Source organism: Meles meles, chromosome 11 (genome assembly GCF_922984935.1).
Source record: "Meles meles chromosome 11, mMelMel3.1 paternal haplotype, whole genome shotgun sequence".
Lineage (NCBI taxonomy): Eukaryota > Metazoa > Chordata > Mammalia > Carnivora > Mustelidae > Meles > Meles meles.
In genome coordinates this window covers 19,722,030-19,738,420 of record NC_060076.1, presented here as the reverse complement: position 1 = coordinate 19,738,420, position 16,391 = coordinate 19,722,030, and the positions used below count along the sequence as shown (strand labels likewise).

Genomic DNA, 16,391 nt, shown 5'->3' with positions numbered 1-16,391 from the left:
CTCAAGTAAATAAAATCTTTACGAAAAATAGAAAATAAAGACAGAGGACTTGAGTCTCTGGGAGGGAGCTGGGGCTCCCTGCGGGGAAGCAGAGCTGCTGGGGCAGGCGGCACTGGGGGGCAGCAGAGAAGACTCCAGAGCTAGACCACACCCCGTGCTGACCTTGGGCAAGTGATGTGTCCTCCCAGTGCCTGCGCTTCCTCGCCAGTCAACGGGGACACTGATCGCTGGTTCACAGCGCTATCATGAGGTCATGGGCACCAAGCTTTGCAAAGCCCGAGGGCAGTGTCTGGCATGTGGTAAGAGGTGAATGTGTTTGCAGCAGGTTGAACATACTACCTCCCGCAAAATTCAGTGCACCTGGGACCTTAATGTGACTTCACCTGCAGAGGCCACTAGTTAAGATGAGGTCACACTGGATGAGGGTGGGCCCTCCATCCAACGCCTGGTGCCTCAGGAAGAGAAAGGGGAGTGAGACTCGGACGCACAAACACAGTGACAGGCAGGGAAGACCGCCACGTGAAGACGGGGCCGGAGGTGGGAGCCAGCCACAAGTCAAGGCACGCCAGGGACTGCTGGTACTCACCAGGAGCTAGGAAGACGCAAGCAAGGATTCTTTTCTAGGAACTTCAGGGAGACTGTGGGCCCAGTGACAGTCTGGTGTCAGACTTCCAGCTTCCAGAACTGTGAGAGAACACACTTCCGTTGTAAGCCACCCAGCTATGACACTCTGTTAACGGCAGCCTTAGGAAACTGTATACTGTACATTAAGCAATTTCAAAGAGAATTTTTAAAAAACTTAGGTCTGTTTGTCTCCAAAGCTCGCCAGTGTTACTGCAGGCCCTCCCTGTGAAGCTCTTTCCCAGCCGTGAGCGCCGCTGTCCTTGCTTCCTCCCTGTTCCTGACATGGAACATTCCAGACTCACAGAAGGCCTCCTGCTATGGCTGGGCATGCCCCCTTCAGAGGGCTCCAAATGCAAAACTCATACTCAGGTGAGAATCCAGGAATTCCCCTCTTCCACCCAGTGGCACCAGCAAATGGTGTGTCCCATCCCTCTGTAGGAGCCACCTAACACCTTTGCTCTCTCCCAGCAGCAGGAACAAATGTCTCTATTCCTAAGTGAGTGTTTCCTTTGCTCCATGACCAACAGCTTGGCTACTGACAGCATTTCCTCTTTGCTTTGGCTGCCGGGAAGCTCAAAGCCATGTTACAAAGCTTTATTACACCAACCATCCCGGCTTAGATTTCTGGGACAATGACCTTCCCTCTAGTTCACATTTCTTGATCTTTTACGGTTTGGTTAGTGGTGGCAGGAAGAAGGCAGTCTGATTTATGAGGCATTCAGAGAGCTGGGAGCCAGGAGCCCTGACTTCTTTTCCACTAACTTTGCAGAGGTCTTTCCTGCTCTGAAGCCACTTTCCTCATTTGTATACTGAAGATAACAGGCCTTGTTCCGTCTGCCAAGAGGTCAAGTGAGGCAGTGGGACAGAGTGCTTTGTAAACTGCCCACTCTCCTACCTGGTGATGAGCTCTGGGCATCTGGGGAGAAACCAAGCTGCAAGGAGAATGAGACACCACCAGCGAATCAGTGGGAATAGAGGCCCCCTGTGGAGCTTGCTCGAAGCCGCACAATGGCATCAGGGTCGTCCACCCCACTGGCCCCACGGGAAGGCTGCGGCACATTGCGGTGAAGACAAGGAGTGGCCTCTTTTGGACAGGACTGTGCAGGCAGCCCCATGGCCTCTCCTGGAGGGAGGGCAGACGCCCGGATGTTGATCTCTCCGCCTGCCTCCAGAGATGTTTGCTCTCCTGAGATGATTAACCAGAGCAAACAGAGAGAGCAAACCCTTCTGAAGCCCACCTGGACTTTGAGCTGTTTTTTAAAAATCAGCCCTGGACTGCGGGACGCAAGGTCATAAGCGGTCTGGGGATACTGACCCCTTTTCCCCCTCTGGCCATCGGGGTGGGAGGGTGGAGGCTCTGGGACCACTTCCGCAACCAGTTCATGTGCAGAGGGTGGGGCCCACCGGTGCAGGAGGCGCAGCAGGAACAGTGGGTCATTTCCAGATGAACACATGGTGGCTGAGGGAGGGAACAGGGCTCATTCAAGGTTACTCAGCTTCCGGCTGAGCTGGGGGTCACATCAGCCTGACTCTAGGGCCCAGGCTTTCTCCCACACTTACTCCTTCATTCGCTCATTCATTCACCAAGCTCGCACTCTGTGCTTGGTGCTGGGGGTATGATGGAGTGCCTGAAGGACTCTAGAGCTCACTCCCCGTTGGGGGCAGGACGGGGAGGAGAAGACGATAAGACAGATGGTCATTGCAGTGACGGGGAGCAGAGGCCAGGGGAGGGGAAGACCCACCTAGTTCACCAGACAAAAGGGCAAGGGGGCCCATGGAGGGAGGACAGGGTGCTCTGGACAGAGGGATAGCACCCAGCGGAACCACAGAGGAGGCAGTTGGAGAGAAAAAATGGTCCATCTGGAAAGCAAAAGCCAACCAGCCAACCAACCAGCCATCCAAACCTCGGAGTTGAAACTAAGCAGTGGCTGGGGGGTGGGATGGGGGGGAGGCAAGGGGCGAGAGTGAAGCTGGGGAGGGGGCCGAGGCCCAGCAGGTAGGACTGTGATGCCCCCCCCAAAGGTCGCTATGAGTCTCAAGTGTGTGGGGAATGCTGGTGGGTTTCCAGAAGGGAATGGTCGGTCAGATTTGTAATTGGGAGAGATCCACAAAGAGGGAGCAGAAGCGAGGGCCAGAAAGCAACTCCCTTCAAGGTTCTCCAGAAAGAAGGAAGGACCAACAGGGGCATCCAGGCCATGGGATGGGACTCAGACCAGAGGGCGCGGTCAGGATTCGGGCCCTTCCTGTGCTAATGGTGGAAGGGGATAGTAGGGATCCTTCCTTCCTCACGAGGAGGTATCCAGCCCCAGGCCCTGCCCCAGACACCTCACTCTGCGCAGCTCCCCCGGACTCAAGAGTGTGACCTGTCCACGCATGGTGAAACTGGAGGTGGGCGGCACCCGGGACTCCATAACCAGCATCAGGAGAGGGGACCCTCTCCCTGCTCAGCTGTTTCTAGGCTTTACTTCTTCCCCACCCATCCCAAAGAGCTAGGCGACCTACAGCCTTGAGTCCCAGCCCTTGTGATTTGCTGGGTGACCTTTTCTTCCCTGACCTCACCTTCCTCATCTAGGGTCAAGTAGCTCACTGGAAATGGCTGATATAGAAGCTCAGGGAGGGACGCTCTCCCAGCTGCCCAAGTGCACACACTGGAGGGACCTGTGTCCTCACAGGCACTTAGCACAGCTTGGGGTACCAGGTAAGGGCTTAGAAATGCAGGAATTATGCTGCAGGGAGGCGAGAGTGCCCCAGGTCCGCTAGAGGGCAGCAGAGAACTTCCAGAAAGGCCACCCAGGTTTGCTCAGATGGCTCCACCTAGACCAGGAACCAGGGGCTTAGAGCAAAGGCCCACAGAAGTGGGAGAATCAGCGCTAGAACCCAGCCCTCCTTGCCCCAGGACTGCTTCAGATTTCCTGGGGAGTGTAGAACACTCAGCCTCTACCTCGCCTATCCCCCGCCTAGCTACAGAGCTGGATGCTTAGATGGGGCCCTTTCAGAAACCGTTTCCTGAAAGAGTCTCTCTGTGAGCCAGACTTGGGTGCCACGGCTCCAGACGGATTCAGTTCCTACAACATGCGAGGCCCCGGCCGGTGCCCCAGGAGCACATCTTACTGAACCCTCCTGTTAAGGCTCCGTCACTTTATTACAATAGTGTTTCTATCTTACAGAGAGGGAAACTGAGGCTAAGAGCTCAGGCAATCAAAGGTATCAAAGGCCACCTAGGCAATGAATCGCGATTCGAACTCGGATCTGTCTCCGACACCTGCTCTCCCTCTGCTGACCTCCCAGAGCCTGTCCCCTCCTAAATGGCACTTTGGGCTGTGTTCTTTCAGACACCTGGAGCAGCAGAGTGGGTCATCTCCCTCCACAGGCCTCCTCCCTGCAGGAGTCAGGCTGATATGTGCCTGCTTCTCTCTTCCCCAGCCAAAAGCAGACTCGGTGCCTGCCATACCATGAGACCTGCCAGGTTTCTTCCTCTCTGGAGCCAGCGGTATGCCGGGCACTTAGTAGGTGCTCAGTGAACACACACCAAGGGACATCCTTAGAGCTGTGGAGGAGAATATATTAGACCCCAAGAAGGTCCACCCAACTAGAAGGCAGCTGAGGGAGGCTGGAAGATTGGAATCGCTACTCCAAGTGCTTCAATCATGATCAGTGAATAACTAGAAAGCTCAATGACAGTCCAAAAGGCAAAGAGACTCGGCTTGGTGGTGGCATTTCCTTGTGTCCCCAGTTTTGAATTAGTCTGTGTGCCATGGCCAGGAGGACCCCCAAACTTAGTTTAGCAGAGTGATGGCCATGTGGTTGAACTCTGCCCCCAGACAGACCTGGGTCCCAGTCACTGCTGTGCCCCCTTCCTGCCTATGTGATCCTAAGTGACTTCACCTTTCTGGACCCGAGTTTTTCCCTCTGTTAAATGGGGCTCAGAGGGGCCACGGGCTGTGGAGGAATGAAATGATGGACAGGTCACATTCTCGCTCCTTGCAGAGAGCGGAGCGAGGAGTGTCCTTGGATGTTGTCAGTGTAGCTTCCTGCTTGCAGGAGAGGCAGGCTCAGCCAGGAGAAGCAGCCCACGAAGCGCGACACTCTGGAGCCGAGTGTCCTTGAGACCCAGGGGACAGAGCTTGCGGCCCGCCCTCCAGCTCCTTTTGCACCACTGAAGAAAGGGTTTTCCCCAAGGAGTAAGCTTCCAAAGTCCGGCCTCTGTCCAGGCAGAGGACACAGGCATCTTCCTGCTCTTTGCAGCCGGGTCTTATCTGTCCATTACAGCAGGACCTCCAGGGACCTGCCCTGACTCTTGGCTCACCAAGCTGATATCACCCAATGTCCTCACACAGACTAAAATAGCTCTTTTCCAAAACCTTGAGGCCAGCCAGACTCTCTGGAAAGTCCCCCTGGCCCTTCCTCAATGCAGACAAATGACTCGGTGAGCCCTGGCAGACTCGTCCCTGGCGCTCACACCGGCCAGCAGTGCCGCACGGCCACTTCCTCCCCTTGTAGGATGGAGCCCGCAGAGCAGCGATGAACGAGGTCATGCCTGTGCAATGACCAGGCAGCAGGTGGCGACACCCATTCCTCTCCTGCGAGGACAGGAACATCGCACGTGTGTGCTGAGAGCGTCTGTTACTAATAAAAACAGTAATACCGATTCGCATTCACGGAGCCCTGACCAGGGTGGCAGGCTCTGCCCTCAACAATTGATGTGGAGTCGCTTTCAATCCTCGTCTCCTATCCTCTGTGAGCACTTACGGGCTTCTCACAGGATAAACCGATCTTATCCCCACTTTACAGAGAGGGAGTCTGAGGTTCTGAGAGCTTAACTATCTTGCCCAGGCTCTCACAGCTGTAGCTCGGCCAGACGGGGGCTGGGAGAGGGGGTGCGTCTGCCGAACGTTCCAAAGCCTGGAGACCACCCAGGCCTCCAGCCTGACCACCAGGAGAGCAGGCCCGGCCTTCAAGAGGGACCTGGTAAAGGGGTGATGAGCGAGAGTCTGTGTGATCATAGCTGGGGGCTGCAGGAAGGCTCCTGAGGACGAGGCCCCTGCCAGCTTTCCAAGGTCTCCTTGCTGGCTGGCCAGGGCCAGGGTGGGGCTCCTGCGGCTCCCACAGGCGGTCTGCTGCAGGGCAGGCTTTGAGCCCAGAGCTCAGGCACCTGCGGCTCCTGCCCTCTAATCACAGCACCACCTGCTTACAACGCCCAGTGGCTACTGCTCCTCGCTTCAGAGCAAGACCAGCCCCTGCACAGAGTGCACGACGCTGCCCCACCATTAAAATAAAGGAAGGGGAATCAGGAAGCTCGATAAGGACATGAAGGAAGAAGACATCTAAGAGAACACAAAATGTCCCTCGGAGGGGCTGAAATTCATCTGTTGGGTACAAAACTGAGTATGAACTGGGGCAAATGGGTCATTAGACAAAGGGGAAAAACCCCCCAGAGCAGGCAGGACACGTGTGGGAGGTGAAAGCAGGCAGCGGCGGGTGCCGCCGGAGCAGACAGTGACTGGAGTGAGATGTTATCAGCGGTGGGTTCTACACACTCCGTCACACTGTCTACACCGGTGGCGTCTATCTTGGGGTTGATCGCCCAGAGGAGCCCTCAAAGGAAGAACAAGGACCCACAGGCGTGCCCTTCCTTAAGTGTGTGTCGTACAGTGACGCTTCCAGCCACACTCCCGCTCTTGCCCTGGCCAAGAGGGAAGGTCCCCAAGGATCTGGAGAATTCAGCTGGGGCTCTAGACATCTAGATTCATCTCTAGATTTGCCAGCATTCGAGAAACTCATGGATGGCCTTCCAAGCTCTGCTAAACATCCCCCCAACCCCCCAGCTAGAGAGTCCAGAGAATCCCTCCCAATTATTATGTGCAATTTCACAGCACGTGAAATTTCTGAGAGATCACTTAAGGATCTGGGATTCTGAAGAACGTCTACAGTGCTCCAGGATTTCCTAGAGCTTCCCCCAATTCTGATATACCAGAGACCTTCCAAGCTTAACAGTTCTGGAGAATGACTACCCTATTTCATGGGGCCGGAGAACCGCCACCCCCCTCCGATTCAAGCATCCTCGGGAAGCCGTGTAGCCTTCAGGGCTCCAGAAGAGCTCTCTGGAGTCCTCGAGCTCTCAGTACTACCAGACTTGAAGAGTCTTGATGCATTACTGAGGTCCTCTGGAATTCCTCCAGAGTTTCAGGATTCTGGACAAGGGGCAGCTCCAGAGCAAGGACGTTGACCCGGGTTTGGACACATGGCCTAGGACATGGGGCGCTGGAGACTGGTCTCCTTCTGTCTCTCTCTGGGAAAGTAAGTGGGGGTTTTGCTGAGCTGGAACTAGGAAACTGGAAAATCATAGCCGGCTCCAGCGGAAGAAGGAATCATCCAAACACAAAATGAACCAGCAACAGCCAGGGTCGCCCTGGGTGGTCCCTGTCCACCCTCCCAAGGCAGCTGAGGAAAGCTCTCACGCTCGGTGCCAGGGGACTTCCCTGCCGGGGGGCTGGAGACCTCCCAGCAAGCAGGGACCCCATACAGTGAGAGTGAGAGAGAGGGAGAAGGAGAGAGGGAGAGGGAGAGAGAGAGAGAGAGAGAGAGAAGGGCTCTTCGGAGGGGAGGAGCCCAGGCTCAAGCCTGCCAAGCCACCGGAAACCAGGTGGCACCACATTGAAAAAAGTGAAAAAAAGAGTTGAAAAAAGTGATCTGACGGCATTAACCAGGTTCACCCTCCTCCCCTCCTTCGGGTCTGGACATGAACGTCACCTGCATGGGACCTTTCCTGATCCTCCCATTAGAATTGCACCCATCCTGGTGGATGGACCTTCCTGCGAGATTTTGTTCTGTGGCACTTATCACCGAGTTCCCTCTATTCTGCCCTTTCTCTGCCCTTCTGTGTTTGGTGATGGTGAGGATTCTTAGGCTTTGTTCAATGTTGGCCCAAAGTGTGCTCTTCATAGGGCTTTGTGAAACGACTTTTTTTTTGAACCCAGATCATCGATTTCATCAAATGGTCATATTGACTGAAAGTTGCTTTTGGCTGAATTGCAACAAGCAAAGCCTTGTGCCACACTCTTCCCATCTCCAAGTAGATTTGATGCCCACAACTGTCCAGGGAGGGGCTACTGCTGCTGCAGCCATCCTGCCCATGAGAGGACCCAGGTTCGGAGCAGTGAAGCTGTCTGCCCGGGATCACTCATGGTTACAGAAGGCGGCAAGATTCGCACGTTGTGTGGTTCAGGCTGTGGACTTAACCAAACCCACTCTGCTGGGCCCGGTGGCCTGTGGCGTCTGCTTGTTACCCCCATGTCCCGGGCTCTGCCCCCTGGCACTGGCCTCCCACTGAGTCTCTGCGGCTGAACACCCTGAATGCCAGCCATGCGTCTCGCCTTTCAATACCCAGCCTCCGTGAGCTTCCTGGGCAAAGCCGCGTGTCCCTTCTCAGTCCTGTTCACCACCTAGGCTGGTGTCGATGCCAGGAGTGTCGAATGAATAAATGAGCGAACAAAGGCAGGAAGGAGCCCTGCAGGTCTCGGTTCCCCTAACTCCAAAATGGAAGAGTTAGGATAGTCTCATAGCTGCTTCTCTAACGAGGTCCTCCTACTGGCACCCCCAATTTCTCATGTCACATCTGGACTTCCCCCTAACTGTAGACCCACTGCACCCTACTGGGATCCTGACATTCTCCACCTCCTGACCCTCACCTGAACTTCATGAACAAGGAGCCTCTCCCACCCCATCTAGCTGGCTGAATACCAGAAAGTGGTCTGGGAGGGTTCAAGGCCTGCCCAAGGCCCCAGCAAGTGTGTGGCATCAGAACTCACACCTCACAACCCCTGCAGCACCAGCACGCCTGCAGCGGGCAAAGAACCTGGCTGGAACTGGTCTCCCCCGTGCTCCCACGGGGAGATGCTTGCTGATTTCCCCTCAGCTGCCCTGCTGCCTGTAGTAGTCGCTCAATTAAAACTGTATCACATACAAAGGAGAGGGCAACCCGGATTATCCCCAATCAGAAGGCGCATGCACCTCTACCAAGAGTCCTTGGCTCCTCCTCGGGGTCCCCTGGAAGCCCCTCTCTGGGCTGCCTCCACACGGAAGTGCCTGACGCCCCCAAAACACGACCCGCCACGCTCGGAGTGACACCTTTCTTTAATTATTTGTCTGTTTCATCACCCACTGCCTGGCTTCTCCCAAATCCAGTCTCTCCTTTCTCACAGTCTGGGGTGTCACCCTCCCTCTGCTCCCCCAAACTGCCCACCAGCCCCCAGCCGCAGCCCTCAGGAAGTGGCCTCTGCCCGTCACAAGTGCACAGGGGGACAGCAGCTGCCATCCCCATTCATAGATGGGGAGACAAAAGCCTGGGAGTGCAGAGCCCAGACCAAGGTCATGCAGTAGTCTCTTAGGTTTCTATTTTTCCCTCAGCAGGGAGGGAGGACTCGCTTGGGGCTCCCAGCAGCCTCGCTGGGGGGTGGCTGACTCCGGCCGCGGCGCAGGGAGCTGCCAATCTGGTCTCGGAGGGCCTCCAGTCTCCGGGCCAGGTTTGGAACTGCAGCCCCACCTGAGAAGCACACGGTGAGACTTGAGGCCTGCGCTCCCTTGGGCCCTCCCCACTTGGACCCATCAGTGTCCCATCATCCTCTGGGGAAGCCTCAGGGGGCTCCCCTCCCCCTCAACCTACACCACGGGCTCCTGCACACAACTGGACATACAGATGGCCCCGGGAAGCGAATTCCAAGTTTGGGAACTGGAAAGATCTTACAGATTGCCTCTCATCACACACCCTGTTTCAGAGATGGGTAGACTAAGGTCTGGACAGGGTGGGTTCTGGCCTAAGATCACCAAAAAAACACCCAGGAGGGGCCGCTCCCTCTCTCTTCTTCACCTCTCAGCACCGGTGAGGCGTTCGGGGGCCCTGCAGGCAGCGGGGGTGCGGAGGGTACTGCCTCCTCTTCCAGCAGCATCTCTGCCAGGACTCGGGCCTGAGGCCAGTCGCTAGGACTCCTGGGCCGGGGTGGGTTGGGTAGTGGGAGGTGAGCCTCGGGTTCCCAGGCCCGGTCCCCTCCTCTCCCGTCCCAGTGCCCCAAGGCTGGCCCACCTCTCTCTCAGACATTTGGCAGAGCCAGGGTTGCCTGGGGGTGCCCAGGGTGAGGGCTGGGCAGACAGGGGCACGCCGCCTGGGGCCTTAGGGCCAAACACCTGCAGGAAAGACCAGAGCCCACCCTGGGTGAGCCTGCCTCTACGTGCCCCATCCTCCTGGTGCCACCGCCATCTCTGCCAGGCCTGCCCCCTCGGGACACCAAGCGTATCAGGGGGACAAGGCGCAGGCTCTTGGTCCCTTTTTCTGTGGGCGGCAGGTAGCCCTTGGAATGTCCTCTCTGGAGATAGGAGCTCTCTGAGGGCAGGAACCATGCCTGGTCTCTTTTGGAATTCTTGGCATCCAGAACTGGGGCTGCCACAAAGCTAGAGCTTAGGGAAGAGTTACCGAGCGAGTGAGTGAACACGTAAGTGAAGACGTAAATGAGTAATGTGTGAGTGGACGAATGAGTAAGTGAGTGGCTCCGTGAGCTCCCGAAAGAAGGTAGGATGGGGAGCAGAGGGAGGCGAGCGAACCAGCCCAAAGCTACCCCTCACCCCACGATCCAGCCTGGGACCCTGGGACTCTGGAGCCTCCCAGGCTGCCGAGCCCTGGATCCAAGTCTCCAGCCCTCCCTGCTCGCTCAACCCCCTGCCCCCGCCTTTCCTACCTGGGGCAGGTGGAGCTCCCCACGTGTGCAGGCCCAGTGGGCCAGTGGTGCTCGGCACAGGGGGCAGAAGCGGCCGCAGGAGCAGAGGGGAGGCAGGGCCTGCAAGAGGGCATGTCAGAAGTTCTGCACCGGTCCTGCTCCTCCCCTCTCCTGGCCAGGCAGAGACTCACGTGGCATGGGGGAGCTGGCACCATCACACAGGGACACGGTGGGGCCAGGCCAGGGTGCGGCTGGTGATGGTAGCAGGCACTGAGGAGGCGCCTGGAGAGAACAGTGGGGTCTGTGCCTACAGCCCGCGAACCAACGCCGGGCTGGCCTCCACGTCCCCCCTGTTAACCAACACTCAGGGAGCACTAACTATAAGCCAGGTGCCGTGCTCAAGGCTTTACAAATGAACTCATTCAATCTGAACTCTACATCCACCCTGTAAAGTAGGCTCTGTATTCTCCCCATTGTGTATGAGAGGAAGCCCAGGCAGGGAGAGGTAAAATGACTCACCCAAGGTCACACAGCTAGTGGGTGTCAGGGCTGAAGTTTAAACCCATGGGGTCTGCGTCCAGAGGTCAGACCCGTGACCATTTCACTGAGCCACCCTTTCCCACCTGCCCCGGGTCCCAAGGCCTGTCTCCTGGCCGGCAGCCGTGCTCACCGCTCCAGCTCCTGGACCTGCTGGGCCAGGATGCGCTGTTCGTCCCGGGCCCTGGCCTGGCTACTCTGCAGCTGGCTCTTCTCTTTCCTGGGAAGAGCAGGCCCCAGGCAGGTGACAGGAGGCAGAGCTACCGGTGGGGGTATCCGCTCGCCCTCCTCTCTGCGGTGGAGTGCGAGCCCCAGGAGGCAAGCAGGGGGACAGTGGGGTAGCCACAGACTAGGGAGCGGTGCAGCTTGGCAGAGCAGCTCAGAGGGGCGGGGTGGGGCAGAGTGCCCCTGGCTGAGGCAGGCCCTACCTGAGCCTCTCATTCTCCAGCATGAACTCCTGGAGCATGCCATAGAGGTTCCGCTGGGCCCAGGCCACCCGAGCCCCACTGAGCCTGGAGGCTGAAGGGAAGGAGAAGATGGCTGGATCCAGAGGAGCCCTGGACCCTAGTCTCACCCTACCCCTGCCTCCAGGGAACTCATACCCTTGGGGTCTATTTGCCCCAGCTGGGACCGCAGGCAACGGTTCTCCTCCTGCAGCTGCAGTATCTCAACCTCCAAATGCTGGGGATGCTTTGCCTTTGGTGACTGCAGAGAAAGAGGCCCAGAGCTGCTGTCTGTGGCTGCCCAAGTTGTGCACTGCACAAAGGCTTCCCAGGGTGGGTAAGGAGAGCCTAAAACCCAGCCCATGCTTCACCGGCCAGCCTCGCACCCCTGGGCTACATCCACCTGGAGGAGGCACTTTGTGCTAACGGCATCAAAGGGTCAGGAAACCTTCACTGAGGCCTGGAGGGCCTGCTCTAAGCTGGACCCTGCTCCAAGTCCAATCTTAAACTCAGTTCCGTTCAAACCTTGGCCCAGATCCTGACCCCAAAGGAGACACTATGTCAGACCCCAACTCAACAACTCAGACTTAATCATGGTACCAGCTGGGATCCTGGCTACACCCTGAATCATATCCAAATCAGACCATACACCTAGACATGCCCTAACCCTGACCATAACCCTGACCCCACCCTACACAATCATGACCCCATCACCAGGACTCTGACTCTAATCCCGACTCTGACTCAGTTCCAGACTTCCCATAACACCAACTCGGACTCCAACTACTGCCAGATCCCTAACTATCTCCTCTGCCCTGCCCTTCTGCCTGGGTCTCCCTCCATTCACCTTGGGGGCCTGTGGCCGAGTGGTGACCCGCTGGGCCCGGCTTGCATATCGCAGGGTGCTGAGCGTCTCAGGAAGGCACTGGGCTGAAGGGGACACGCAGGCCACCTGGGGAGGACTGCCTCTGAGTGTTCCTCTCTGGGACCCCCCCTCCCTCAGGAGCCATTCCTCCCTGCCAGTCCCTCTCCGGTACCATGAGGGTGACCCCGCGTCCCCCCAGTGAGTCTGCCAACAGCTTGGTGAGCTTGCTGTCCCGGAAGGGGATGTGGCTTTGCTTCCGCTGTGGGTCCAGCAACAGGGAGATGCAGTGACCTGGTGGGGACAACAAGGCCGGCAAGGTCACCGCTCTCACTCAAGGCCACCCAGCTGGTACATGCAGAGTTGGGACCTCCACCCAGACCTGTGTGACTTGAAAATCCCTCTTCCTATGAGATCTAGTTACTTGGTCAGACCAGTCTCTGCCACCAGACAGGGGCTCCTGAGGGCAGAGATGGCCCTGCCCACCCCGATCCCCAGGGCAACCAAAGAGACTGACCACTCCTGAACCTGGCACTGGGCAGGGGCTCAGGAAATGAAGAAGAGTTCCCTGAAAATCTCTGTACACACACTGCCGAGGAAGGGACCTCAAGGCCCAGTGACCTGGGGCTGGGGTGGAAAGAAGGTCACTTCCTTCCTCTCATGGAGCCTCAGTCTTCCTAACTGCACATGGGGACAGGGTGAATGCCTGAGAGCTCAGCCTCTGCACTTGGATGTTTCTACTTCTTAAATGAAAATGTACCTTTATAAACCCTCAGTTTTATAGACTCATAAAGTTCTAAGAGGGGAGGCACTAGTTGATAGCACGGTAAGGCCAAGAGGAGGTAGGTGGCTAGTGGGTCACAGCTCTTGATCCCCCCACTACCACTCCTCTGGTTCCCCCACCAGGGACAGCTCTGGGTCAGGCTCAGGGCAAGGACACAGGACGTCCATGCGGCTGGCCCCACGTCTCACCCAAGGCCAGCAGGCTGCGGTTGATGCTGTTCGCCTCAAGCATCAGCTCCCCCCGGGATCCTGTGGCCGCCACCTTCTCACTGCCAGCCAGGTCTACAAAGCACAGCTTCCCCGCCATGGGGGGTTCCCCAGGGTCTCCTGGAGGCATCTGTGGGGCAGAGGGATCAGGGCTCAATGGGGACTTGTGACCAAAGTCACAAAGCCGAAAAGATTTCCACTATTACCTCCGGCACCTGACCAAGTTGCTTGCTATATCCAGAGGCAGACCCTGGCTGGGTGACCCTGGGCCAGCTCCTTCCCCACCTGGGGACACTCACAGTTTGGCGGCTGATGTAGAGCGTGAGCAGGGCATGGCTTCGGCTGGAGGCCTGGTTCAGGGTGTGAGCTGAGCTCCGTCGGCGGGCAAGACCTAGAGGCAGAAAATGGCAGGAGCTGGACCTGGTAGGAGGAGCAGGTGGTCACCAATAAAGGAAAAGAAGCGAAAGCATCCTGGGAGAGGGGCCAGCCCATGCAAAGGCACGGAGGCAGGGAAGGGGAAGGAGGGGCTGCCAGGGCTGTCTCTAGCATGGACATGTGAGAGGAAGACGGAGAGTCCAAAGCAGAGGAACGTCGGTCAAATTCACGTTTTATGAGCATCTCTCCCATTGCCTTGCGGAGAAAGAGAGAGACTCAGACAGAAAGTCCAGCTCTGGGCACACCTTTGGGGTCAGAACCCAGAGTCCCAGTGTCCCCAGTGCTCCCACAGGGTGAGTGCTCCATAAATACTTGATGAATGAATGGGGCTGGAACAGAAAGACGTCACAGACTAGCCTAAGAGGTATGACATTTACCTTTAAGAAACTGGAAGAGTCTGGGGGTCTGAAGAGGAAGAGGGATGTGGTTTGCTGCATGTAGGGGAAAGGACTGGAAGGGGAGAGCCTTGAGGTGGGGAGACCTCCTCAGGGGACAAAGATGGGGCCCGACCAAGGCAGAGGCCCTGGACAAGAGAAACCATGACCCTGACCCCACCCTACCCAACCATGCCCCATCGTCAGGATTCCAAGAGTTTGGACAGCAGAATCTGGAAGCCTGGCGGGGGGGCGGGGATGAACATCTCTGGGCTGTGTCTGAATTGCTGGTTTGCTGGCCCTTTCCTCCCACACGGAGCATCTCAATCCACAGCTCCAGCCAGGAACTCGGTGTGCACAGTGAACAGCTAAGGAATGGACGTCCCCACACCCCCACAGCGCCCCTGAAGTAGCACGCACCCGTTTGGAGAAGGTCCATCAGGACCCCCAGACTCCCAAATTCCACCACCCGCAGCTGGTCCACATAGAAGCCACGGGTCTTATTCCAGCGAACAGGGAGGGGCCGGGGAGATCCCACACTCAGAAGGTCACGAACCTGAGGTGAAGGTGGCAGGTGAGGGAAGGGGTCCTGGGCCCACGTTCCATTCACCCCTAGCCTTTACCAGCAACAGGCCCCCAGCCGCTTCTGTCCCTCCACCCCTGCTCCTTGGAGAGAAATGCCTCCTTCTCCTTGAGGGCTCTCTCTTCATCTCAGTCCCCCACCTGCTCATTGTAGATCTCCAAATAGGAGGCACGGAGGGTAACAGGCGCGCCTAGGTGCTGAACCCGGTCCAACAGCCAGGTGAAGGTCCTCTGTATGATGCCGGTTAGGTTGGGGGGTACCGGCACACCCTCGCCCTGGGGGCAGAAAAAGCTGAGCCTGGGGCTGGATCATGCTCCTCCCAGCACAAAGTAACAGTCATAACCACCCTTGGTAGAGGACTGCCCTACTATGCGCCAGAACTGTGCCAAGTTCCCGCGGAACAGGGTAGTAATCCTCGGTCAGAACTGTCACTTCCGCGTACCGATGGAGAAACTGAGAGCTACTAAGTCAAGTGGATAAAAGTGGCTCCATATGAGGCAGGCGCCTTCACCTCTCCCGTCCTCAGTTTCCCCGTCTGCAAATGGGGCTGGGCGGCATGAAGGCCCTTCCCCCTGGAAGCGTGCGGCTCCCCAGGGCCTCGCGGCTCCCGTTCCCTCCCCGCTCCCCGGGCGCCAGGCCCACCTGCGGAGGAGGCCCGGTCAGGGTGTAGGTCTTCCCGGAGCCGGTCTGGCCGAAGGTGAAGACAGTGCAGGAGAAGCTGCGGGCGGCAGGGGCGCGTCTGGACCCGGGCGGCGGTGGGCTGGGGGCTGGAGGGGAGGGGGCCCGGGTAGTGGTGGTGGGGGCCGGGGGCCCTGGCGGCGCCTCACTCACCCGCGCAGCGCCAGCTCGCCCAGGCGCCGCACGCCGCACGCCCGGAACACGTCCTCCTGCGTGCGCGCCCCGTCCAGCACCGCGCCGAAGCGGAACGCCACCTCCGGGCCGCCGCCTGGGGGGCTCACCTGGGGGAGGGGGCGGCCGAGGGGGCGGGGCACGCTGGGGCGGAGCCTGGGAGGGCGGGGCTCACGGGGATATCCGGGGGAGGCGGGGGCCTGGGACAAAGTTGCCCCGGGAAGGGGACGGAGGGTCCTTCAGGTAGGTTTTGGGGGGAGGGGTTTGGGGCTCGAGGGGGCAAGTGTTCCTCACTTGCAGAGTCCGGGTCCCCGAGCAGTGCAGCGCGCTCTGTTCCCCTCGACGCAACTCGGCGGCGCTCATGGGACGCACCCTGGGGTCCGTTGGGAAGGTGGACGGTCCATCCATTGTCGCCATCGGTCCTGTCCTCGCTAGCGCTCCCCCCCCCCCCCCGCCCCGCACTCCCCAACCAGCCTATACCTACCTGAGCACCACCTGGATGGGCGTTTCTGGCCGCTCTGGCCCCTGCTCCAAGCTCCGCGCGGGGTCCCTGTGGCAGCAACGGGAGTTACCATCCCTGAGCCCAGAGGCTCCTCGAAACCTCCCACAATCTCTGCTTACCCGTCTGGAGACCCGCGTTCCTCCATGTCCGGCTTTGCACACGAAGTTAGCTCCGCCCGAGTCTCGTTCCTTTCTCTCTCCGCTACCCGCCCTTTCCCACCTCACCGGGACTGCTGGACACACCTTACATCCCCCACCCCTCTTCCCCCTTCTCAGGCAGCCATCCATCCGGAAAGGCTCCAGCCTCCCCAGGGCTAGCTAGTTAAAGATTTACCCACCCCCACGTCTGGTGGAAAAAGTCTTCAGCAAAGGGACCCCTAGCTAGGGGGTTCTGGAGTCTGAGGATCCCTTGCTCTTGCCCATTCCTATCAGGAGGGACTACCCAGACCAGCCTTCTCTGTACACAGATGGGGATAGGGAGGGCAG

At 58.2% G+C, this 16,391-nt stretch overlaps 1 protein-coding gene across 3 annotated transcripts; it reads right to left on the bottom strand.

The window, feature by feature from the left end:
• Positions 1-23: 23 nt before the first annotated feature.
• KIF12 (kinesin family member 12) lies at positions 24-16,159 on the bottom strand. 3 transcript variants are annotated; one of them, XM_046024009.1, is made up of 20 exons: positions 16,026-16,159; positions 15,889-15,954; positions 15,699-15,777; positions 15,387-15,514; positions 15,198-15,273; positions 14,696-14,830; positions 14,393-14,528; positions 13,463-13,554; positions 13,146-13,293; positions 12,349-12,467; positions 12,159-12,263; positions 11,471-11,573; positions 11,297-11,387; positions 11,002-11,088; positions 10,523-10,613; positions 10,353-10,451; positions 9,704-9,804; positions 9,491-9,609; positions 1,940-2,083; positions 24-684 (listed from the first exon to the last, which is right to left on the bottom strand). In XM_046024009.1, exons 1-20 carry the CDS (start codon positions 16,049-16,051, stop codon positions 593-595), a joined length of 2,037 nt encoding a protein of 678 aa, XP_045879965.1. In that variant the 5' UTR covers positions 16,052-16,159; the 3' UTR covers positions 24-592. The 3 variants fall into 3 exon arrangements, with proteins under 3 accessions (XP_045879965.1, XP_045879967.1, XP_045879966.1); XM_046024010.1 differs by lacking the exons at positions 24-684; positions 1,940-2,083 and adding an exon at positions 8,752-9,166; XM_046024011.1 differs by lacking the exons at positions 9,491-9,609; positions 9,704-9,804.
• Between the last annotated feature and the right edge of the window lie 232 nt (positions 16,160-16,391).

Coding starts and splice junctions, on each gene's coding strand:
- KIF12 (XM_046024009.1), bottom strand. CDS start 16,051: ATGGAGGAACGCGGGTCTCCAGACGG. Junction 15,955..16,025: donor GAACGCGGGTCTCCAGACGG/GTAAGCAGAGAT, acceptor TTGCTGCCACAG/GGACCCCGCGCGGAGCTTGG. Junction 15,778..15,888: donor CCCATCCAGGTGGTGCTCAG/GTAGGTATAGGC, acceptor AACGGACCCCAG/GGTGCGTCCCATGAGCGCCG.